General features: G+C 51.7%; 1 protein-coding gene across 1 annotated transcript in view; it reads left to right on the plus strand.

The window, feature by feature from the left end:
* The first annotated feature begins 7,233 nt into the window (after positions 1–7,233).
* WNT7A (Wnt family member 7A) overlaps positions 7,234–24,355 on the plus strand; it is a 33,447-nt gene continuing 16,325 nt past the window's right edge. The window contains exons 1-3 of the mRNA XM_059480271.1: positions 7,234–7,907; positions 8,714–8,940; positions 19,385–19,656. Of these exons, the coding sequence (XP_059336254.1) occupies positions 7,837–7,907; positions 8,714–8,940; positions 19,385–19,656 (570 nt within the window). The 5' untranslated portion in view covers positions 7,234–7,836. The remainder of the gene's footprint in view (positions 7,908–8,713; positions 8,941–19,384; positions 19,657–24,355) is intronic.

Below are 24,355 nucleotides of genomic sequence, written 5' to 3' on the forward strand. Positions count from 1 at the left end.
CTCCAAAACCAGGAATCAGCCCAGGCAAGTGCTTCCCATGAAGGCATTTATAACAAATTGGTTAATGCTGTTTACATCCTTTAAAATGAAATGTTGAATGCAAGATTGTTTTGCCCTTCATCTGGACATAAATTTTATCTCTGCACAGGTAGATAGGGAAATGTTCTCAGCTTTGCAAGGAGATAAAGATTATCAATAAGAGCCCTGATATCTGCAATACAAACCATTTTCATAGGGTTCACAGAATTGCCCCAAAGCTCTCCCATTAGCGAACTGTTTGGACAAACTTGGCTGGAAAACAAAACCCAGTTCAGTACTTTTCCCTTTTTTTTTTTTTTTTAAACCAGCAGTGCTATTTTAAGATGAATTTTATGGTTCCAGTTTAGGCACTGGCCAAAACGGAAGGGAAAAAAATGACAATATTTCATAGAGCTTACGTGCTCTGCTCGTGACTCTCTCACACCATGATATCACCATGGCCTCGTGCATTTCTATTGACATTTGACATCAGCCTTGTAAAAGTGCATCCCAAATCTTTGAATAGATGTAAAAGGGAAGTTTTGTTTTGGAAAGAGACAGGGTTTGAGTTCTGTCATTTTAATTATAGTTATATAGAGATATTAATCTAGTCACAGTTTCAAAATGTCTCCTTCTGATTGTCAGATTTGTAAATATGCTTCAGCCCAAGGTCAGACTTCGTCACCACACAAAGTGGACCCGTGTCTTTGTGTGCCCTCCTCCCCATCATTCCACTTTCTCCACCCTTTCTCTCCTTCCTGCCATGAACATGAGTTTGCTTCCCCTCCTCTCCACATGATTTCCTCATGCTATTTGTTACCCCTTCCACACAGGGCTCTGGGACTCCTCCCTGCCATGGCCAGGGAATGGACACCACCCTTGTTGTGCAGGCCGGTCCCCACCCAGCCACACGTGCTGGGCACATCACCCGGGCAGCCTGGGCAGCCAGGGGAGCTCAGGGGGCTGCAGTGCCCAGTGCCCAGCGTTCCTGCAGTGCCCAGTGTCCCTGCAGTTCCCAGTGTTCCTGCAGTGCCCAGTGTCCCTGCAGTTCCCAGTGTTCCTGCAGTGCCCAGTGCCCAGCGTTCCTGCAGTGCCCAGTGTTCTTGCAGTGCCCAGTGTTCCTGCAGTGCCCACTGCCCAGTGCCCAGCGTTCCTGCAGTGCCCAGTGTTCTTGCAGTGCCCAGTGTTCCTGCAGTGCCCACTGCCCAGTGCCCAGTGTTCCTGCAGTGCCCAGTGCCCAGCTCTGCAGTGCCCAGTGTCCTTGCAGAGCCCAGTGCCCAGTGCCCAGTGTCCCTGCAGTGCCCAGTGTCCCTGCAGTGCCCAGTGCCCAGTGTCCCTGCAGTGCCCAGTGCCCAGTGTTCCTGCAGTGCCCAGTGTCCCTGCAGTGCCCAGCTCTACAGTGCCCAGTGTTCCTGCAGTGCCCAGCTCTGCAGTGCCCAGTGCCCAGGGCAGCTCTGCCTCCTCCTCCCCCTGTCCCCGTGCTGGAGCAGCTGCCAGGCTTGGCTTTTCTCAGCTTTTCCCGTGGCCAGTCCCCGGTTCCCTGCAGGTTTTGCCCCGAGAAGGCTCCTGCAGGAGTTCAGGGCTGGGCACAGCAGCAGGGATGCCCATCCACAGCCAGCTCTGCAGTGCCCCGTGCCCAATGCTCCTGCAGTGCCCAGTGCTCCTGCAGGAGTTCAGGGCTGGGCACAGCTGGCACAGCAGCAGGGATGCCATCCACAGCCAGCTCTGCAGCCCAGCTCCTTTCCCTCCACCTGTGCTCCTGCTGCTCCACCTCCCTGCAGCCCTGGGGAGACCCTGATGGCTTTGGAACCTCCTTCTAACAGCATCCACAGCTCTCTGGTTCTCACACTGCCTGCAAGGCTGTGCCATGTTTTCTGGATCAGACCCACGGTGTTCAGGACCTTTCTTTGGCAATGGACAGTCTGCTTTGACAGTTCATCTCTTCACCCTTGTGTCCATCAATAAACATGTAAAGGAAATGTCATGTCTTAAAAAGAAAGAAAAAAAAAAGGCAAAAATAGTGTTTGTCTAAGTGCATGTTGTGATAATGAAGGAATATTGTTTTTGTGCAAATTCCAGATATTCCCCAGCGTGTTTGCAACAAGTAGCACATTATGGGGTGGAATCGGGAAAGTGTCCCAAAGCAGCTGTGCAGGAAATGAATAATTATAAAAGGTCTGGATGAGCCTCGTCCCTGTGAACAAATAGCTGTGTTTATGCCTGTCAGGGAATAAAGGGTGAACAAAAAGAAAGAAATGAGCCCCAGTGGATCTGGCAGTCACTGAGTGCAGTGGGCACCTGGTGACACTTGCACGTTGCTTGAGGGAGCAGACAGCGAAGACCAAATGAGTGGCAAAGAGTTTATTTCTCCAGTTCTGCTACTGATGTTGAGCATTCCTGTAGGAGAGAGAATTTTCTTCCCAAGAATTAATGATTAGCTCCTTGCCTGGTGTGTGCAGCAAGGCAGGGTCCAAACTCCAGCAGTACCAAGGGAGGGGGACACAGCCTGCAGGGCAGCAGGGCTGATCCCAATCCCAACCCCAACCCCAATCCCAGTTTGGGATCCTGCCCAGCCCCAGCCCAGGGTGAGCCTGGAGGTGCCCCAGGAGCCAGGGAAAGCAGGGGTGCAGCCACAGCTGCTCAGAGGCAGCACAGGGACAGACAGAGGGACTGGCAGAGCAGCACAGCAACAACCTCCACGTTCTCCTGTGGGTCTGGCCACTGCTTTTAGAATGGATGCTCATGGCTTCATGCAGACATCCGCAGCTCTCAGACAGAACCATGGGATCCTTTCTCAGAAACCAGGCTGGATGGAGCTCAGCAGCTCAGGCGTGGAGCAGCTTCACAGGCCATTACTTTGGTTTGGATGCAAAGTATTCCTTTGTTCGTACTTGGACTAAAAAGTCTGAGCAAACTTGAACCCAGGGAAACTCTGGACTCACAGACCATGTTTTAAGGAGCTTCTGAGGCCACGTCCAGCTCCAAAAGCCACAAGATGTGTTGGAGGCTGTGGCAGAGGAGAGCCTGCCTGCTGCTGGACAGCCCTGCACACAAACCAGCTGCAGCTCCCACACCCCTGAAGAGCCCGTAAAGCCCTAACTGCTCCAATCAGAGCAGCTCTTTCTTCATCCCAAATCTTCTACTGGCTTCTGATCATCCATCCCCCTCCCATCCAACCCCACAGCCCCCTGAGCCCATCAGTTGCTAATTGGAGCTGCAAGTAATGAGTGCCAGGCACCTGTGCTGCCCGAGCTCCTGCTGCTCCCGGGGTGCAGGGACTGTGGGGGTGTCCCTGTGCCCGGCTCGGGGGCTCCCCTGTCTGGCATGGGGGCACAGCTGCCCTCTCAGGGGCTGCCACCCTGTCCTGGGCCCTCTGACTGCTGGCCTGGGCCCAGCAGTGTTTGTGTCACCAGAGCAAGGGGTGGGAGGGGATGGATCGCAGCAGGCACCGGGCACTGCCACAGGGTGCCAGGGCTGGGCAGGAGCTGGGCTCACCCTGCAGCTGAGCACTCACCTGGCTGCTGATGGCAGCAGGATCAGCAGTGGGCCCAGCAGAGCCCAGGAAATTACCTGCCTTTGTAAATGTTATTTATTTATTTATTTATTTATTGTATTTTTTGTTCCATGCGCTTTTAGGAGGCAGGAGATTCTTAATACAGGGAGAGTTGGTATATTAACCTCACATTTCTGCTACTGAAAGGACTCTCTGCTCTGGCTTCTGCAGGAGATGTTTTGACAACAAAACAGTGCAGCTATGATTAGCCTGATAAAAGGGAGCCAGAGTTGGAGTATTGATGGTATGTGCATCTAGGATCTAGTTACAAAATGGGCTTTTAACCACATTTTCCCTTGCGAATTCCTGTTATCAAAGGCCATCTTAAAAGAAAAAAAAAAAAAAAGAGAAAAAGAAAAAGACAGGCAACCTTTCTTTTTCATTTCAGATGGGGATGTTTCTTGTATTTCTTTATGCTTATGAAAAACGAGCCATTAATAACCCTGCCCAGAAGCACACACAGAGCAGTGTGTGCTGTGCAGGTCTCCTCACCCAGAGCAGCCCCGGGAGCTCCTGGACCCAGCTGCAGGTGTGGCTTCATGAGGGAACTCAGCACTCCCAAAGGATTGCATCCACACCAATGGACTTTCCAAACTTTTCTTTCTTTTTTTTTTTTTTTTTTTTTTTTTTGGATCTAATTTATTTTGAGAATACATTTTCAGAGCTGATTAGCAGCTGTACTAAATCACTGCACTGTCTAACTCCAAAAAGCTGCCCTGACAAACAATTAACAATAGAAACACCATTGTGGCAACAAGTGATGGATGGCTCCAGGGTGCAGCTTGGGCCCAGGCTTTGTTCAGAAGAACGTTGCTGCTGCTAAATAAAGACACGGGCAGTAAAAGGTGAGAGCAGAGAGATTGTATCTGGAATAAAACTATTTGCCCTGCTTGGGTGTGTTTCTCAGAGCACTGAGCATCTCGGGAGAGCCCCATGGCTCTGGGCATGGTCACAAACTGCCAGGGCACCAGGGAGTCATGGACTGGTTTTGGTGGGAAGGGACCTTAATGATCACTGTGTTCCACCCCTGGCATGGCAGGGACAGCTCCCACTGTCCCAGGTGCTGCCAGCCCTGTCCCACCAGCCTTGGGCACCGCCAGGGATCCAGGGGCTGCTCGGGGCACCTGTGCCAGGGCCTGCCCACCCTCACAGGGAGGAATTTCCTCTCAAAATCCCATCTAAAGCTGGGCTGCTCTTCTTCAGCTTAAACGCCTGCCCTGTCACCCCCAGCCCTCGAGGAAAGGCCCCTCCAGCCTCCCCCTCTGGTCGCTGGAGGAGCAGCAGAGCCAAACCTCCTCCTGCCACCAGCTCTGGGATTTCTCTTAAATCCTTTCAAGAGCATGGGTTTGAGTTAATTTCTCTTGCCACAGGCAATTTCCTGATTCCTACTGCTCTGTCATTAATCTCTAATTGTGATTCTAAGCTTTGTGTTAATTTATCAACTTGCCTGTAACTTATTACTCTAAAGAGAAGTAGAATTAGTTATCACAATGCCTCATATTGATTTTTATTATGCAGATATTAGAATCTATTTATTAGAAGTAATAAATATGAAGACACAGTGTAAAAAAGGGAGCTGGATATGCAGACCCTGTAATGGTAGGTAAGGATTAGTTACTACAGACCACTCAAAAGACATTGTGGTTGAAAGGATGATTTAAAGTCCACAGCATTTTAAAAATTATGAAAAAGCTTGAGAAACTTTGCCAAACAAGCCAAACTACCTCCTGTAATCTGCACAGGAATGTTATTTTATGTATGCTTCAAATGCATCTAGGTCACAACATTTTTAGGAATGAACAGAGTCAAAGAAATTCATTGATTAGTCCAGTAGGTTATTTTCTCAGGAAAGTTTGCCATTCTCCACTTTTCCTGAGCCCCAAGAAAACAGTTTGCTCATCCTTGACCTGTCTCATAGCAGTGTGCTGTGTTAAACACTGAGGTTGAATTATACTGATCATCACCAGCTTCCACATCAGAAATGAAGAAAAAAAAATCAGAAAAATGAAGCATAAAAAGCTGTGGATGTGTTTGCTGGAGGAGCCTGTGGTGTGTGGGCAGGGCAGCTCTGAGATTCTCAAAGCTCTGGCTGTTGGTCACTGTGAGATTCCCGAAGCTCTGGCTGTGGCTCCCCTGTCCCTGTCGCCCCCTGTTCGTGGCACCGGAGCGAGCGCAGCTCTGGCAGTGCCCACAGCTGGGTGATGTTCCCTGCTGCTGACGAGGGGAGCGGGCACGGCCTTTCTGCTGCCTTCCAATGGCACTTCGCTCTGCTGGGGGGTTTCCCCACCCAAAGAGGACCTGCTCCAAGCCTTGAATTTGCTCTCATCAACACCTGCTGCCCCCTACTCACCCCTGTAGACGCTGGCCCATCCCCTGTCCCTGGTGCTGGGTGCGCTCCAGGGCTGGGAGCCTTTATTACATTGGAGGCTGCAAAAGCCTCGGAACAGCTGCTCCCACCGGCCCAAATGCCCTGGAGGTGCTGAGGGCTGCCCGCTGCTGCCCGCTTTGCCCTCTCCCCCTTTTCCCCTCCTTTCCCCTTTTTCCATTTTCCCCCTCTCCCCTCTCCTCTGCCCGCGCCTGCAGTTCCGGCCGTGCCCGCCAGGTGCCGCTCTGACAATGGGGTTGCGGCGGGCGCTGCCCGCGGGGCTCGGGGCTCGCTCGCACCCGAACCGAACCGAACCGAACCGAACCGAACCCCGAACTCCCGGAATCCTGCGCCCCACACCCTGCACCCCCCTAACCCTGCACTCCCCGAACCCCGCACCCCTGCACTCCCACCCTGCACCCCCGCATGTCGCTCCGTGCCCTGTCCCGGGCCGCCCGCAGGCTCCGGTGGGAAGCGCGGCCCGGCTGCACGGAGAGGCTGCAGGTGCCAAGGTGCTGGGAATCATCCGCCGCACCGGGGAGCGCGGAGCGATGGAGAGCTGGACCGGGACACTCCTTCCGTGCCCCGGACAGCCGGTTGGGCAGGGACGGACCGGCCCGAGCCCCAGCACCGGCTGCGCCCCGCTCGGGGCGGCTCGGGAGAGCGGGGGGTCCGTGCGGCCGCTGCCCGGAGAGGGGCTCCAGCCCGGCTCCAGCTCGGCTCCTCCGAAGGACGCCGAGGAATCCTGTCATCGTGTTTCTGTCATCAGAAAAACATTATCAGCAGAACAATTCCCGCACCACACCCCTGTTATCATTTAGGTAACCTCCCTGTTAGAAATATTTTAAGTGGATAATAAAATAGTCACCATATCCGTGTAAATTCCCGCAACGAGGAGCCGGGATCCTCTTCCCGGCCGGGCCGGCGCCCCCGCCCGCGGCAGGCGGGCGGCTCCGCGGAGCTCCCGGGCGGCCGCAGCCCCCGGGCCGCCCCCAGCGCGGGCTCGGAGCGCGGCCACGGGGACCGAGCCGTGCCCTGTCACTGAAGGATCGGCACAAAGCCGACGGGGAGGTCACTGCGGGCACACGGGGCTCCCTCCCGGCCCCCCCCGGTGCGGGCGGGGCGGCGCTCCGGGGATGCTGCGGCCGCCCGGGGCTCACCTCGGCGCGGGGACCGGGAGGCTGCGGGACAGCCCGCGACACGCGGGAGGCAGACCGGGGGGAGGAGCGTCGGGACAAACGCATAAAACCGGCCCCAGGTGCTCGGCGGCCCCGGCGAGCGGGCGGCGAGCGCGGAGTCAAAGCTGCGGCCCCGCAGCCGGCGCGGAGCAGCGCGGGGTGCGGGCCCCCGATGCCGCCCGGCGGGCCGGGGCCAGCCCCGGGGGCGTCCCCCGGTGACACCCCCCGGAGCCCCCGCCGCGCTCCCCCGGGCCGTGCCCGCGGCAGGAGGATCGCGCTGAGCCTGCCCGCAGGCAGGTGATCCGTCTGCCGCTCCTGTTCCCCTCCTGCCCACCTCCCCGCCTCGCTTCCCCCCCGGCTGGACAACTCCCTCCTTGGAGAACACGCCCAAGTAGCTGAAAAAGAGAGAAAGAGAGGAAAAAAAAAAAAGGGGGGGGGGTGTTGTGTGAAGAAGAGAGAGAGCCAATTCACACCGAAGGTGGGCACGCGGCTCGCAGCACCCCGCAGCCCGTCCGGCCCCGCGCTCCCGGACAGCGCCCGCAGCGGGGCCATGCCCAGAGCCGCCGGCCGGGGCTCGGCGCGGAGCCGCGGGCGCTGCGGGGCGCGGCGGGGGCTGCCCCGCTCGGCCGGGCGGCCGTGAGCGCCAGCGACGGAGCGGCCCCGGCCCCGGGCGCGCCGGGCATCGTTTCGCGTGTTGGTCTGAGCCACGGCAAGCAAGGAATATGAACAGGAAAACAAGGCGCTGGATCTTCCACATCTTCCTGAGCCTGGGGATTGTGTATATCAAGATTGGGTAAGTAACTTTTTTTTTTCTTTCCCTTATAACAATCGCGCTCTCTTTCGCGCTCAGTCCAACCTGCCCAGACCTGTTACTATTTAACTCGAGAAGTCTCAAAAAAAAAAAAAAAAAAAAAGAAGTGATGATGGTGGAGATCACGATTATTTCTCTAAGGACAGGTAAAGCGCGCCTCGGAGCGACCCTCCCGGGGGGCGATGTGCGGGGCTGCGAGGGGCTGGGTCCGTGCCGGGAAGGGACGCCGGGGCGATTCCCGGGCAGCCGGCCCTGTCCCAGCCCGGTGCGGGGCGCTCCCTGGCCAGTACCTGCCCGCGCCTCCGGCAGGGACATCCCTCGGCCGCTCCGCCCGGGGGGACATCGCCGCCGGCCCGGGAGGGGCGCAGGGAGGGCGGCGGCGCTCCGGACCCGCAGCATCCCCGGCCAGGTGCGCTGCGTGCGGGAGGAGGCCGCCCCGGGGCAGGCAGCGTGGCTTGTCCCCCTCCCTTCCTTCCCTCTCTGTCTCCTTCTCTCCCTCTCTCCTCCAACTGCTCGGCAGCTTTGGGAAAACCCTCCCAGCCCTCCGCCAGTGCGCGGCCCGGGCACACAATGCCGCTGCCCGCGCTTTAATTCTGGCAGGAGGAAGTTTGCTCCTGGTTTGGCGAGAGCAGTGCGCTCTGTCCATCTGTGCCCCGGCTCGGAGAGAGGGACGGGGAGAGGGCAGCGCGGGCAAAGGCGGGCGCTCCCCGGGGCACGGGGAGGCGGCGGTGCCGCTCTGCCCCCGGACCCGCCTGCCCTCAGCCTCCGCCGCCGTCTTGTCGTTGCAGGGGCTTCTCCTCTGTGGTGGCCCTGGGAGCCAGCATCATCTGCAACAAGATCCCGGGGCTCGCCCCCCGGCAGCGGGCGATCTGCCAGAGCAGGCCCGACGCGATCATTGTCATCGGGGAAGGGTCCCAGATGGGCATCAATGAGTGCCAGTTCCAGTTCCGCAACGGGCGCTGGAACTGCTCGGCCCTGGGCGAGCGGACGGTCTTCGGCAAGGAGCTCAAAGTGGGTACGTGCTCTGGGCTCTGACCCGCCCGCCCGAGGGCACGGGATGGTGGCACGGGCACCGGGGTGGCACTGCGGGCACTGCGGGCACCGCGGGCACTGTGCGCACCTGGGCGCTCTGCTGGCACTGCTGACCTGCTCCCTCCCGGCAGGGCACCTGCCTGTGCCTCACTCCCATGTGTGCCAGCTCCCACCTGGGCGCTATTTCACAGCCCTGCTCTCAGAAATCCTCCCCAAAAAGCTTCCCATGTGTGCACAGGACCCGATTCATGTTCTTAGGGATGGGACAAAAGAGGACTGGCTCTTGCTGAAGGCAGCAGTGAGAGCCAGGGTGCTGAGCAGAGCTGGAACTGCACCTGTGGGGTTACTGGGCTGATGTGGGATCCAGGCACAGCCATCAGTCTCGCTGTGAGAGATTCCCAGCACACAGAATCCTTGCACAGCAGCTGTGCCCCTGTGCCACGAGGAAGAGTGGGTGTGTTCTGCTTTGGGATGTCAGGGCATTCACAAAAGCTGCTCCAATCAACTGACAGAAGATCCCATTTTCCATGCTTTCAGTTATTGCAGCAGCACAAAATATATGCAAATTCTGAACTAAAGCAGCATTTATAATAACTAATGTAAATACCTGAAGAAATAGGGCTGAGATTAAAACTCTCATGCCCCCATTCTGCAAAACACTGTAGTGAAACTTACCCAAGGTTTCTTTGACTCCACTTAAAATGCAAAGACCAAGGAATGTGCTTTCCAAATACAGGCTTGTCTTTTTTAGAGACAGCACTGAAAGCTCACAGCACTGCATTCCACGCCCAGAAGGATCTGTGGTTTCCAGTCCCTTCTCCGTGTAAAATGAAGTTGCAAAAACCCAGAAACACCATCAAGCAATACTTAGCATGGTAGGAAATGTGGATGTTTCATGAGGAGAGCAGGCAGCCCAGAGAAAGGGGCCAGGGCAGCCCTGGATGGGCTGGCCCCAGGCACTGCTCAGGCCCAGGGCAGGATCTGTGCCAGGCCCTCACTGCTGGCACTGCCATGGAACACAGAGGCTCTGGAGCCCCTGAGAGCGCTGGGTGTGTGTTTTACCACAGCAGGGCACACTGGCAGGTGCTCTCCAGGACTTGGGTAAGGAAAGAGCAGGAAGAGAAGAATTCGTCTCAGTTTGGAAACCCTGCCTTTGAAAACCTTTGATAATCAGAGTGGCTCAGGTAGACAAGGGAAAAAGCTCCCTGCACAACGCTCGGGAAATCTGAAAATGGAGCATTTATCCAGGTTCACTCATGTTTCTGTTCCTTGAGCTGAGCCCTTCCTGTCAGCGATGCAGGCGAGTGTTTGCCACTTCTGTCAGTGAGGAGTCCATTTGGATGGTTGGCAGGTTTGGGCTCTTTTAGTCCAAGAGTAACATTTCCTTAAGCAGAAAATGTGAGAAGGAGTTTTCTTCTCCCAGAAATTAGAAAATTGCGGAGTTGTTGTGGTCTGTTGTGTAAACATGCTCTCAGTTCCTTCCCTCCCTCCGAAAATTGAATTATTTAGCTAGCGGGTTATATTTAGGCCCTTTTAAAGAAAGTCAATATCAAAGGAAGTAGACTTTGATCTGTCTTTGAGGTGATAACTCTTAATATGTTCTATCTATCCATTATGAGGCTAAGATGGATAGGGCAAATTCTTCCTTGGTTTCAGAACACAGTCAAGAGTTGAATGGCATCCAAATTACAAAACTCCATAAAAATAATTTAAAGAATAACAAACCCTTCAAATTTAAACAGGTGACACATGATATTTTTAAAGTAGACTTTGGAAAAAATCACAGGGGGTTGAAATCCAAAGGTGATTTTTTCTTTTGCACAGACATTCCTGTGGTCTCAAGGATAAAACTACTTAGGCTCTCAAACACCACAAAATATTTGTAAGTGTTCCTGTTCAGGTGGTCTCCTTGTTCTTCTGCTTCTTCCCTTCAGCAGGTATAGAAACCCTGAACATCTGACACAGCTCATCTTTCTATGGCTATGGGGAAAAGGCATCTCTTGCTCTTTCCCAAGGATCTCTGCCAGGGTGTGTTCCAGGTTAAATAATATTTTCCTTGGTTAAAAAGGGTGCAACCCATGTGCCATAAAGCCATAAGTCAAATTTGGTGCCCACAAACAGGAGATCAGGTCTGAGTGCCTTACCCTGAATTCTATGAATGTTGTGCAAATATACTGCAATTATTTAAATTCTCTTATTGCCACTCAGGGCAATTCCCCTCCTGGCCCTGCTGTTGTGTAGCTAAGGGTCATGGCACACTCTTCTGTGTTTCTCTTTTCCAATCTTTAAAATGGCAACAGGAATATTAACCTTATTGAAACACTTGGAATTCTCTAGAAGGAAAGCATCAAACAATATTTCCCTGTTCTAACCTGCAGCATGTGAGTATTTTTAAAAATTCACATACAACCCATCATCCAGTGAAGTGATAGTTTATTTGTGGAGTTTATCTGTAGAGGTACAGTGAGCAACCCTTTGGATTCATCCTAGAGCATTTTTATGTTCATGGGCTTGAGTTTCCCACTGGTGGCAGTGAGCTCCCACCAGTGCCCAGTGCTGACTCTCCATTTCCTGGGTATTTTATCTGCTTTGCCCTTCCAAAGAGAGGTGTTCTGTGTCCCCTCCTGACACCCAGTGGATGTGACCCCATGCCAGCTGGGGACAGCAGTGCCAGGACACGCAGAGAAGTCACAAAGTGCCACCAGACTGCTCTGCTCCGGTCCCAGAGGGAGCAATGGAGCCCAGACCAACACAGGGATGATTTTTCTAGACCATTCCACAGACACCTTATTAATAATGTAGAGTGGCAGAGAGAATTTCTAAAATAACCATGGAGATGACGCAACGCTGCAATTATGGACACACTTAAAACCAAATATATTTGCCACAGTGGTCAGCAGTTCTGTTCCTGAGGACGGCCACAATCAAAACCAATGTTTTTAAAGCAGGAGAGGCCCAAACCCTCCTGCCTGTCTGTCTTCAGGTGAAACGTGGTTCAAGCCCGAGGATCTGAGATGCCTTTGATGGAGTCTGAAAATCAGATTTGGGCTCTGCTGGATCACGGGAAGAGTGAGAGCTGCTGTGGCCAAGGCTTTCTTTCCATCAGGTGCCTCAGGGGCCTGTTCTGAGGGTGCAACCTCGTGAGCAGGTGGCCAGCAGTGACTCTGCTGGTGTCCCAAAGGACTGCCTTGGGCACAACCACATTTCATGGGATCTGGAGGACACCACCACACTGGCATCACAGGGGGAAAAACCCCATCTCCTTTTGCCACAAGTGAGCAGCACTGGCACTGTTAAACAAGAAAGTGAAGTGGTACAAAGCAGAGGGACATGGCCAAGTGGAGACCCCTCAGGACAGAACTGAGAGAAGAGAGGCACAAGAGCCCTGCAAAGGCTGCAAGGACCCAGCAGGGGGAGGATGGAGGGAGCTCTGAGGTGTGAGTGGTGGTCTGCAAGGAGCATTTCAGCAAAACCTTTCAGCCAGCTCTTCATCCTGGCCTTACTAAAATGCATCAATTCCTCACTCTCTTCTACCCTGGAAAATGCTTCAGTGCAATCCCATTGATACTTCACCCACCTGACATTACTCTTGGGCATAAGGAAAGCTGAAATCAGAAGAAGAGTCCCCATAGGCAGGCTGATCCCAAAGCTGATGAGCACAGCAGGGCAGCTCTGCACGGTGTGCTGATGCCTTTGGCTCAGGGATCACCCCGGGCTGCCCTGAGGCACACACTAAACCAGGAGAGCCTGCTGCCTTTCCTCTGTCCACTGCACTGCACTGAATTAGCACTCACTCATTTGCCAGGTACTAAAATCAACTTTTCTTCTATGGCTTCAAACACCATAAGGGAAGAGGGACATTCCCACTCCTGCCTATTGAAGCAAATGGCAACTGTCCTACAAGGCAAAGCCTTCCCTAACCTGCTCAGAGCTGCCAGCTCTCCTGCTGGTATGGAAAAGAGAAGAAGATCTAGGACATTTTCCTCTCCAGCTGGGTAGATTTAACACAAAATTTAACAGGAAAGTTATGAGTAAATCTTCATATTGTCACTGTGTTATAGACAAACACTTGTGAAAACATCCCAGTACAGGTGTGCTGAAGAACAGATTTAATCTTCAGTCATTTCAGGGAGCATTTTGATTTTAAGCACTGCTGCAGTTTCCCGTGCCAGGTTTTAAAGTCTGATTGTTTGAATTCCAGAATAACAGACCAAGTGAACAACCACTGGTGGAATCCCAGAATCCCAGAACCTCCTGGGCTGGAAGGGACCCTGAGGGATCATGGAGTCCCTGCACAGACACCCCAACAATCCCTTTGAGAGTAGTGTCCAAACGCTCCTGGAGCTCTGTCAGGAAAATCCTTCTTGTTTTTGTTTTGCATGGAAGATCACCTGCCCAGCTCTGTGGGAAACAAAGTTCTGAGTGCTGCTGCACTATGTGGTTTGGTCAATATTTAGAGGAAAGTTTGAGAAGTACTCTGTTTTCTCAACCACTGCTGTTAGGAAGCCCCCAAGATGCACAGAAAAAAAATTGTAATTAACTGGAGTCTTTCTATCTAGTCAGGTGAGGTCAGAGTTTGAATTTCTGTGCTAGGTTTCCAGCCCCTACAACCAGTTTTTACTGTCAGTGTCTTGCGGGAGAACAGTTATTTGCAGGCAAAACAGAGGCCAGGCTGAAATATGGCCTGATCATCCAAAGCTGCTTTGTGCCAAAAAGTCAATCTTTCTCAGCAAGGACTGTCACTGCAAGATAAAACATTGCCCCAAGGTCACTGCAGTTGGAATTCCCATCACAAGGTTTTCATACCTGCCTTCAGATGTGTCTTGTGAGTACTTGTTCCAGAGGAACAGAGAGATTGCATCTGGCTGGGGAAGTGGGAGATCTGTGGCAGGGCAGGGTTCCCCAGGAGCGCTGGGGTCTGGGGGCTCACAGCCCCCTCAGAAGGGGAGACTTATCTGAACTCCAAAATAGTGGCTCTGAGTTTTGCAGTGCACGTGTCTTGAGTAGTAACTTTATGAATTTCAAGGGGGTATTTTCAGAAATAATCACTCTAGCTGGAGTGTTTCCTCTTCAAGAATTTAATGTGTTGATGAAAGGAACTTTAGTTCATGAAAATGGGCAGGGCATAAACCCCCCGAGTCTTGAATGCCTCTTAAAGCCCCTTTGTACTTTATTTACCTGTACTAATCTTTGTAAAGCCACAGTGCTGTTTTATAGGGAAGCATCCTTTTCATTCCAACTGAATACAATATTTTAAGGCACCAACCCGCCAAACTTTGTAGAGAAGGGGAAGAAAAAATTAGGAAGAGAATTTTTTTTTTTTTAAGCTACCATTCTTATTAATCACTTGTGCTAGATTAAAGAAAAATGAAAATAAGAAATCCTGGCAGACCATTTGTATCTACCAAAGAAGGAGGAGGCAAAGCCCGAAGCAGGCAGGGGACGGGTTCTGCTCTGCGTTTTTCCAGGCTGTGAATTATGGCCCCTATAGAGAGATGAGGAGTAATGTTTGCTGTGGCACATAATTGGCAAGGTACGCTGTGTTTTCCATCTTTATATTTTCCCAATCATATTTCAGCTCATGTCACTGCAGATAACTCCCTCTCTGACCCTTTGGCTTTAAATAGCAGAAAATACAACCCATGTTTTCCAGTGAGATAAACAGAAATTTGTCTCTCTTTTATTTCACAGCTTAGTCAATTTATGAGGGGGACTGATAGGGCAGGACAGGCTGTTTGGAAGCACCCTTAGATCCCAAACTACTGAGCACCTACTGACTTCCTGCAAGTAAATCCACTCTGCATTTTGCAGGCTCAGGCTTTGTTTCCCAAACAACATCAAGGTATTGCACTCCTTTTAAAAAAAAGTTCCCATTTCTAATCTGCGTCAATGAAGTTTTTACAAAGTCTTCAAATGTAAAGATTAAACTGAAACCCAAGTGTTGTTAGCTAAATTAAAAGCAGAATGCATAGCAGTCAGTGCAGCTGGCAGACAGGCTGCTCAGCCCAAACCCAGCCTAGCAAACACATCCAAACTCAGAGGCACACAGTGAGTGTTTGCAGAATGAAGGCTCCGAGGTGTGCATGGGGTGTGTGTAACTGTGCTCAGTGTGAGGAGAGAAGCTGCCCTGCCAATCCCTGTGTCTGCACCCACCTGGGACCCTCTCAGTGCTTCCCCAGGGTGGTGCCTGACTGTGCAGAGCTCAGACACAGGCACAGAGAGCCTGAGAAGGTGCCCTGCCCAGAGCAGGGGCTGCAGACAGGACCCCAGTGCTTTGGGAGAGGATCTGCATCAGCAGGTGGAGCTGCAGAAATTTTGGGAGCCATCAGTGCCAAGCTCTCTGCCGTCAGAGCAAATGGAGCTGCAGTGTGCTGCACACCTCACTGCAGTCCAGAAAAACACAGGAAAAGCAGGAGGATGTTTCTGTCCAACACCTGGAGAGAAGCCCCTGAAGTCCCACAGCCCTGAGGCACTGGCTGGGGCTGGGGAGAGCCCCAGGTGAGGCTGAGGGAGCAGAGCCATGGCTGGAACCTGTCAGGTCATCCTGTGAATGGCCAGAGCGAGCTCTGACTGCTGCCAGATCCTTCTCTGGAGTCTCCAGTGCTTGGAGTTGAGCTCTGGAGTGTTTACCATGGTTTGTCTGAGATAAGGAGAAGAATGTGTGATTTGGGAGCTGAAAGGAAGGCTTGCAATTCTTGTACATGTCCAGAGCAGGTTGGACGGGGCTTGGAGCACCCTGGAGTGCTGGAAATGCCCTGCCCGTGGCAGGGGTGGAATGAGAGGAGCTTTAGGGTCTCTTCTGACCCAAATCCTTTGGGATTCCATGGTTCTGTGACAGGTGACTCTCCACCTTTGCCCAACATCTGTAGGAGCAGCTGCCTGGCCATACCTTGGTAAAGCCACATTTCCCCCTCAGATCCTCCAGGAATTTCAATCCAAAGAACAGGAGTAGAAATTCTGCTTAAAAGTGGCAGGAGCACCCCCATGCTCAGGTTGCCCTGTTGGGGCACAAACCCCTGGGACCTCAAGCACTGTCACAGAAGACACTCAGGCTGCTCTGAGCTTCCCTCCCATGCTGGCATTTCTGTGAGCCAGGCCAGGGTAATGAGACTTGAAAAGTCAATCATTTATGGAAAAACAGGAACAGTTGGATGCAGACGTGACAAACCCACATCACTTTATCACCACTGCATGAGTGCCAAGGCACTTCCTACTTGGGCCAATCCTTCTAGGCACTTGCTTTGTTTACATTGTAATCTCCAAAATTTGAGTTTTTAAAAGCTGCTAAGATTTTCTCCCAAATAAGACAAACGTATAAAATAATTCATGTAATGTAATTTATGATCAAGCTTGACAATGGTTCCTGACTCTGCTTGTACTAATTTTGTATTTTCTACATTGTATTTTTCTCCCCTCTAAAAAGCAAAAGAGGTGCTCAGCCTCTACAATGCTGAGTATGTCAGATTCAAGTGATCTTCCAGTGGTTTTTGTTCTAGAACTTGAAAATAACTTGTGCTGAACAAAAGTAATCTGATCAAAATCAAAGGGAGAAAATAACCACATGTAAATTCAACTCAGAAATATTTCCTTGACAGTGTCCCATTTGCTGCTTTGTGGAGCAGAAATCTGGTGTGATGCAGTGCTGCCCTCTGAGAGATAAAGTGGAACTTATTGTACACTGTCCACCAGTGCCTTTTTCATGGTGTTGTGCTTAAAATAGTGAGGGTGTTGATGAGTGTAAACTGGAGGAGGAGCACAACTCCAAATACACCTAAAGCCTGGCATTTCTCTTCCATATTCAGATTTTTATAAAAAGCCAAGAGTTCTAGAAAGCTTCATCTCCAATTTCCATGGTCAAAACAAATAATTTTATGGGTTTTTTTAAGTAAGGAGAAACAAGGAATCCTTTGAGAAAGTCAGATAATTGACTGTTCCTTAATATTTATTAAGTTCCTTAATAAATGCAGCACGTTGCAGCATTAGGGAATACTGCCTTTGTAAATAGAGGGCACGAAGTTGACTATTAACAGATTGTGATAATGTCATCTTGTTTTCCATTTTACTTCCTCGATATAAGGAAGTGAACATTTATCATTGAAAGAGACAAGCAGAGAAATCCAGATCATATTACACAAAAGGGATGCAGCCAAGGCTGAAGTATTGTAAGGTTTCTTTCCCAAATGAATTTTTTTTTTTTTGGTGAAATGCAAGGAGCAGCACAAATGGGCTTGTTTCATGGGCAACAAACTCTTGCCAGCAGCTGAGGTCTACCAGGACTCAGCTGAGGAGCACTTGGAGAAGGGAAGCAGATCTTCCCATCTGCACTCCCCTAATTAAGGGCCTGATTCTGATCCTATTGAACAAGGGTGCATTTTGTCATTGGAGAAATAAGAGTAGGACAAGTTCTTGGTTTGGGAGATCCAAAGAAATTTTAAGGGCTGTTTGACATACATGGGCAACCTCTGCAAGCCTCCTCAGGCTGTGAAGGGCCCTCTCAGCTGAACTGGCCCCCAAAGCCTCACAGATCCCGTAGGGTCCATGTGTAGGAAATACACCAGCATGCAACCAAACTTCAAAAGGAGAAATTAAATCTTAAAGTGAGAACCCCCCCTCAGGAAGCAGAAGCCTGTAATTATGGCCTTGTTGCACAAGGTAATGTTGACCCAACCTCTGTCGCACAGCCTCTGGTGAGGCTGTTACTTCACCTTGCTCTGGTCACAGTGCCTACAACCGGTCAGGATTTTTTCTTCATTTTATGAGAAATTTTGAAATTAAACCAAGACTAATTTCATTGAGTCAGCATAGACGTCAGCGTTGAAAATGTTTGACACCTACCATGTGAAAAAATCATCCCAGTTGAGTTAGAATGTTTTCAGAACGCCAGTCAAACAGAAGTGGTCATTCTGTAAAATTACAATTTAGTGCAGAATTAAATTGTTAAATAAAATCCTATTTCTGAGCTGAATTTTTAAAAGGTTTAATATGGGTGCTTTCAAAATTTAACCCCCCCCCCCCCCCCAAGCCCACCTATTTTGTTTTCCTTTCTTTCTTTATTTTTGAGCTCAAACATTTTCCACCCCATCCTTTTGGTTTAAGTTTAGTTTGCCTACTTCTAATAGCATCTGGAAATACAGAGATGAAGCTGGCTTGATGCCTTGGAGTGGCCCCTAGAACAGAGGCTAGGCAAGGTAAAGAGAATAAAGTGGGTATTTATTGAAAGTCTTTAACAGGGACTCCTTGGGCTGCCAGACGCCTCCCAGAGACTGCACCGAGAATGGACAGTGGTCATGAATTTTTCAGACAATTATAAGTTTGGTCCTTTTATATATCAGGGGTTAATTCTTCAATTACAGCTGCAGATATTGAAGTCATTTACCCCAAGTTTCCTCCTCCCCATTCATTTCTGTTTATACTTTTCGGGCTCTGAGGCTGTAGGATGTCCTTGAGTTTCAGGCTTAAAGGGATTTTTTGTCTGACCAAAACATGGAGACAGTAGCTAACACTCTGTATGGCATTTAGAGTTATACATTGATCAGTACAGGATTTGAAACATAAAAAAGCTAAACTCCAAAGGCATCAGCCTGAACAACACTTGATCTCCCCATGCCTCATGGAGAGCCGTGGCTTTAGGAATGAGCACGCAGCAGGTCAGTCCCAGGGGCCAGAGCCCTGTTCATGGGGCTGTGTGCCCACAGCACTGCCAATAACGGAGCAGGTTTCCAGTGCTCTGTGCTCGTAGCCGTTCACGGAGCAGGTTTCCAGCACTTCCAGAGTGCCGTGTGCCCACAGCTGTTCATGGAGGTTTCCATCATTTCCAGGGTGCTGTGTGCCCGCAGCACTGCTGTTCATGGAGCAGGTTTCCAGTGCTGTGTGCTCATAGCCATTCATGGAGCAGGCAGCACAGTGGGGCCCTGCCAACAGGCCCTGCCATTCATAGAGCAGGTTTCCAGCATTTCCAGGGTGCCATGTGCCCACAGCCATTCACAGAGCAGGTTTCCAGCATTTCCAGAGTGCCGTGTGCCCACAGCTGTTCATGGAGGTTTCCAGCATTTCCAGGGTGCTGTGTGCCCACAGGCCTTGCCATTCATAGAGCAGGTTTCCAGCATTTCCAGGGTGATGTGTGCCCACAGCACTGTTGTTCACGGAGCAGGCAGTGCCTTGTGCCCACAGCACTGCCCTTCATGGAGCAGGTTTCCCGTGCTGTGTGCCCACAGTCATTCATGGAGCAGGTTTCCAGTGCTGTGTGCCCACGGGCCCTGATGTTCATGGAGCAGTTTCCAGCATGTCCAGGGTGCTGTGTGCCTGCAGGCCTTGCCGTTCCCCCACTGTTCCCTGCCCTTCCCTGCTGTTCCCTGCCATCCCCTGCCATTCCCTGCCGCTCCCCCGCCGTGCCCCTGCCCGCCGCTCACGGCCATTCTGCCTTGCAGGGAGCAGGGAGGCCGCCTTCACCTACGCCATCATCGCGGCCGGCGTGGCGCACGCCATCACGGCAGCCTGCACGCAGGGCAACCTCAGCGACTGCGGCTGCGACAAGGAGAAGCAGGGCCAGTACCACAAGGAGGAGGGCTGGAAATGGGGCGGCTGCTCCGCCGACATCCGCTACGGCATCGGCTTCGCCAAGGTCTTCGTGGACGCCCGGGAGATCAAGCAGAATGCCAGGACGCTCATGAACCTGCACAACAACGAGGCCGGGCGCAAGGTGAGTGCCCGCTGTCCCCGTGCCCACCCCGGGGCTGGGCTGGGTGCCCTGCGTGGTGCTGCCATCGTTCACAGCACACGAGCAGGCACCTTGGCAGGTTGTTGGACCGTCTGCTTGTCAAGCATTTGTCTAAATGTTACTCTTTGCAGCTGTAAGAAAGGGGAAAAAAAAAATCAAACAAGTGTTTTATCTGGGGAGTCAAACGGTACTTCTGGTAACAAGCTGCCTGCTGCTGTGTGGGTGAGCAGGAGTCTTGTCAGGTTCAGACATGAATGTCTCACTCAGCTGAAAAGGGATCATTTTCAACCCTGCTGTTCAAACGTTGCTCTTTGTGTGAGAGCCGCCCCTGCGAGGAGGGAAAGGCTGAGCTCTTGTCACTCAGTGTGCCACTGTCACTCGGGTTTGGGCTCAGCATGGCAGCATTGCCACCCACCCCATCCTTTGGGACTGAGAGCTGCTGCTGCTGAGGCAGTGCTGGGGAAGGCAGGGCCCCAGCAGCTCCCGCAGCCAGCATTCCTGGGGATCCCCAGCACTGAGCCCCGGGATTTGCTGCCTTGGCCGGGTGTCCAATCTCCAGTGGCAGCTGGGCCGGGCACAGGAGCCTGCTCTGAGCCCTGCTCCCTGCGGGCCAGGCATTCCCAGGCTGTCCCAGCGGGGCTGTGGCTCCATTCCAGCAGCTGGGATAGCCAGGGCAGCCTGTGTGCTCCCCACAGCCCAGCAGGGCTCTCCCTGCACGAGTTCTGCTGATCCTATCTCTCAGGGAAGTCAGTCCTTGCTTCCTCAGCTCTCCTTTACCTCCTCCTATGCAATTCCTGATTCCAGCATCATGTGAGTGTGACTTAGAGGCAAATAGGAGAAGGAAGTTGGAAGCAGCAGTTAATTTGTGGATGCTATTTTTGTTGTGGTAATTACCTGTAGGCTCTGAGACATCTCCAGTTATGCTGGAGCCAGGCAGATTGTATTGAAGAAAAGCCATTTCCACCCCAAACAAAGGCCTAACCCTTCTTTAATTTAATGCTACTGTAGGAGTTTTATAGGTGAGATTCTGGGTTTTACTCTGTGTAGTATTCCAAATGCCTGTGTCTGGCTCTGTGGTGCCAAAACTTGTGCTTCAACCCCCGCAAAATGAACCCTGAATTCTGAGAATAGCTCAAGAATTGAGCATTCATATTTGCAAAATGAATGGTTCTGAGATCTTTATTACTTAGCTTCTGGTAGCATGAAGGCACATCCTGAAAAGCTTGGTGAAGCACCAACACCCACAGCCTGCTCTGCTGTACAGGCACAGACCCAGTGAAACAAAAAATAGCAGAGGAGTTTTGTGGCACAGCTACTTCCTTGAAAGGTCTGCTTGTATTTGATGGGTGCTGGCAGTAAAAGATTCCCAGGAAATGACACAGCAGCCTACACCAGACTGCAAACATGGCTGGAACTGCCTGCTGGCCAGAAATTTTTCCCCAAAGCAAAGCTTAAAAATGCAGAGAAACAGAAAAGATGCATTTTTTACCTTGGTTATCCCCCAGTATGGAGTGTGGGCAGAGCAGGGCCATTGGTGCTGGAGGTGGCTGTGGGAAGGAGGGCTACAGGAGCCTCCCCAGCCTCCCTGCCAGGCTCCTCGTGTTTCTCACCTTTCTGTGCACAATTTGCTGTCCTGGAAGCTTGTGCCTGGAAGGTTCAGCTCTCCTCATTGTAATCTGGGAGAGCAGTGGTTTGTGCTATCTCTGGCCATCTGCCATTTCTCCAGCAGGCTCAGGAACTGCTCTGATCTGGAGATAGCTCTGCACTTCTTCCTGCATCCTCACAGAGCAAAATTACCCATCTTTGTTCGAACACATCTCTGCTTGAAATCTGCAGGGGAGAGAAGGAGTAACAGGACTGAGGGGAGGCTTGTTGCTCCACTGTCCCATAGAGAATGAACAAATGATGTTTTTGCTAGAGAGATTTCTTTCAGGCTTTGCTCCTGTGTGAAAGATCACAGTATTTAAAGACAATTGGCAGGGGAGGCCATTACAGGTATTTGGCATGCCAGGACTCTCACAACCTGACTCTTCCACAACAAAGACAGCCTTGTTGTGAGGTGGAACTCCATTTTGGAGCAGTATGGATCTTATCAGCCTCCAAACAATCTATTCATGGTGGCTTTCCTCTGGGCTACAAATTCTTGTCTTGTTTCACTTGCCCATGGCTAGGTTTTGATGATATTTATGCACTTGGGAGACAGAGTGGCACCTACCAGGCTTCCAAAAATAAATCAATTCTTATTGATTTCTTACCAGCACCTGTAGGCATTGCTATTCTGTTCAAAAGCCTCTCTGCTTCTTTGGCCTGCAATGTGAAACTGTGCTGTGCCCACTCACCTGGTGCTCATCTGTGACAGGCTCCTTCTTCAAGGTGACACCTACTGCAGGTGGTTCAGGATGCACTCTAGAAAGGCACAGATCCATCAATATTGAGTTGTCTTCTTGAGAACCACTGATAAAATCATCCATTCCATCTCAGTGGGTGAGAATGTTCTGCTGGGCTTACTGGGAGCACTGGGCACAGAAGGGACTGCAGGGTATGAACCCACAGAGAACCACCAGGAAAAGCCTGATCCAGGATTCCTGGAGACCTCAGGTCAAGGCTTTCCAGCCTCTCACAGTCCTGTTTAACCCAGGCAATGTCTCAGTGCTCCCTGGGTGCCAGCAGCAGCCTCTGAACATCCTGAGCACACAGCTCTGTACAGTTATCAAGGGTACAGCTGTCCAGGGAATGGGCACAGCCCCAGGGCTGCCAGAGCTCCAGGAGCCTTGGGACAAGGCTCTCAGGGATGCCCAGAGTGGGATTGTTGGATATCTTTGCAGGGCCAGGCTTGGCTGGGTGATCCCTGAGGGTCCCTTCCAGCTCAGGATACTCTGTAATTCCTCAATCTGTCAGCTCTTGCTGGAAATGAGACAGGCGAGGGTGTCAGATGCGGAGGATTTCAGAGGTCAGAGGTGGAGAACATCCCTGTTCCTCTGCTGAGCAGCTCGGGTCGCGCCGTGCTGGAAACCCCCGGGGCACGCCCAGGATGCAGCAGGAGCAGCCCTGCAGGAGAGGGGCACAGGAGCCATTCCCCGCTGCTCCCACCACAAATGCAGCCAGGGGCAGCCCTGCAGGAGAGGGGCACAGGAGCCATTCCCCGCTGCTCCCACCACAAATGCAGCCAGGGGCAGCCCTGCAGGAGAGGGGCACAGGAGCCATTCCCTGCTGCTCCCACCACAAATGCAGCCAGGGGCAGCCCTGCAGGAGAGGGGCACAGGAGCCATTCCCCGCTGCTCCCACCACAAATGCAGCCAGGCCGGCTTTCCCCACGCTGAGGGACAGGCTCTGACTCTGTCTGTGTGTCTGTCTGTCTGTGTGTCTGGGGGACAACCCAGCAGGACTCACTGGTGCAGCACAAGTTCCTCGGGCTGCTGGAAGGGCAGGGGCAGAGTTCTGAACTGGGGTCACCAACACCCCCCCTCAGACTGGTCCTGAGCAGCCCCAGAGCCTCACCTCATTTGTCAAACCTGCTGGAGAGCAGCGATTCCTGACCTTCAGAAGCAGAGTTTAGGGTGTCTTTCCTCTTTGAATTAGTGTTTCCTGAAGTGCTGATTCACTGCAGGAAGGAGCAAGCAGTACAGTGAGAACAGGAGGAGAATTCATAACAGCTGGGTCAGAAAAAGGAGATAAAGCTTCAATTAATTTAAAGGCATAATCCTTATTTGCCCTGCAAACTTCCATGTGAGGGGGTATAATTGCAAGACTGAATTGTCTGTTAGCAAATTTGTCTTCTCAAATATGAAGTTGATTAAATTACTGTAAGTAACACAATAATGTATGTCTGAAAGATATTTATACTCCAGGAAACAGAAATGTTATTCTCCAAGTTATCCTGCTAAAAAATAACGAAGTAGATACTGAAGGGCTCAACACATTGTGGCTGTGAGCATTTCATTCTGACAGCATGGCAAGGTACATGACCAGACTGCTCTCTCCTCTCTTTTTCCCTGTGACATTGAAATTCCACAAATGGCATCTTGCATCAGCGTTACATCATATTAAGTATAATGCAATATTATGAGTCATTGTTATAAATCATGGGCACAGGCTGCATTTAGAAGGCTTTTGCCTTCAAGAGCACATCAAGGTGGATTTTTATTCAGCATTTCTCTTTGGAGGCATGTGTAGGTGCACTAACTTTGCAATGTCTCTCCATGCTCCACATCAGGAGTGTTTCAGATTTCCCCTTCAGCTCCGAGGCTCCTGGGGATGTGGAGGACGTGCCTGACAGAGCTGCTGTGACAGCAAGCAAAGCTGGGAGCACCCAGGAGGTGTTCCTGGCATAGATCATGCAGGGATCACAACACACTGGCGTGTGTAATGTTTTATCCTGTAGAAAACTGCAGCAAGGCTGAAGTGACACTGTGGCATTAGGAAAGCAGGAGCTCAGGGCTTCTCCCAAGTGTCCTGGGAAGCCACACTTGTGGGACTCTTTACTTGCTGCTTCTCTGACCTCAGGAGTTCAGCTGCCATGAGGCTTCCTGAGCATGTTCCTCTTCTTGTGGGGTGTGCAATCACCACAGCAATTAACTCTCTCTGGAGGGGACAGCTATTTCTACCCCTCTCAAAATGCCTTTTTCTTTAACTACCCTTTCACCTGACTACCAGCAGCAGCACAGAGCACAACCTCCTGCAG

The sequence above is a fragment of the Ammospiza nelsoni genome, chromosome 11 (assembly GCF_027579445.1).
Source record: "Ammospiza nelsoni isolate bAmmNel1 chromosome 11, bAmmNel1.pri, whole genome shotgun sequence".
NCBI classification, from domain to species: Eukaryota; Metazoa; Chordata; class Aves; order Passeriformes; family Passerellidae; genus Ammospiza; species Ammospiza nelsoni.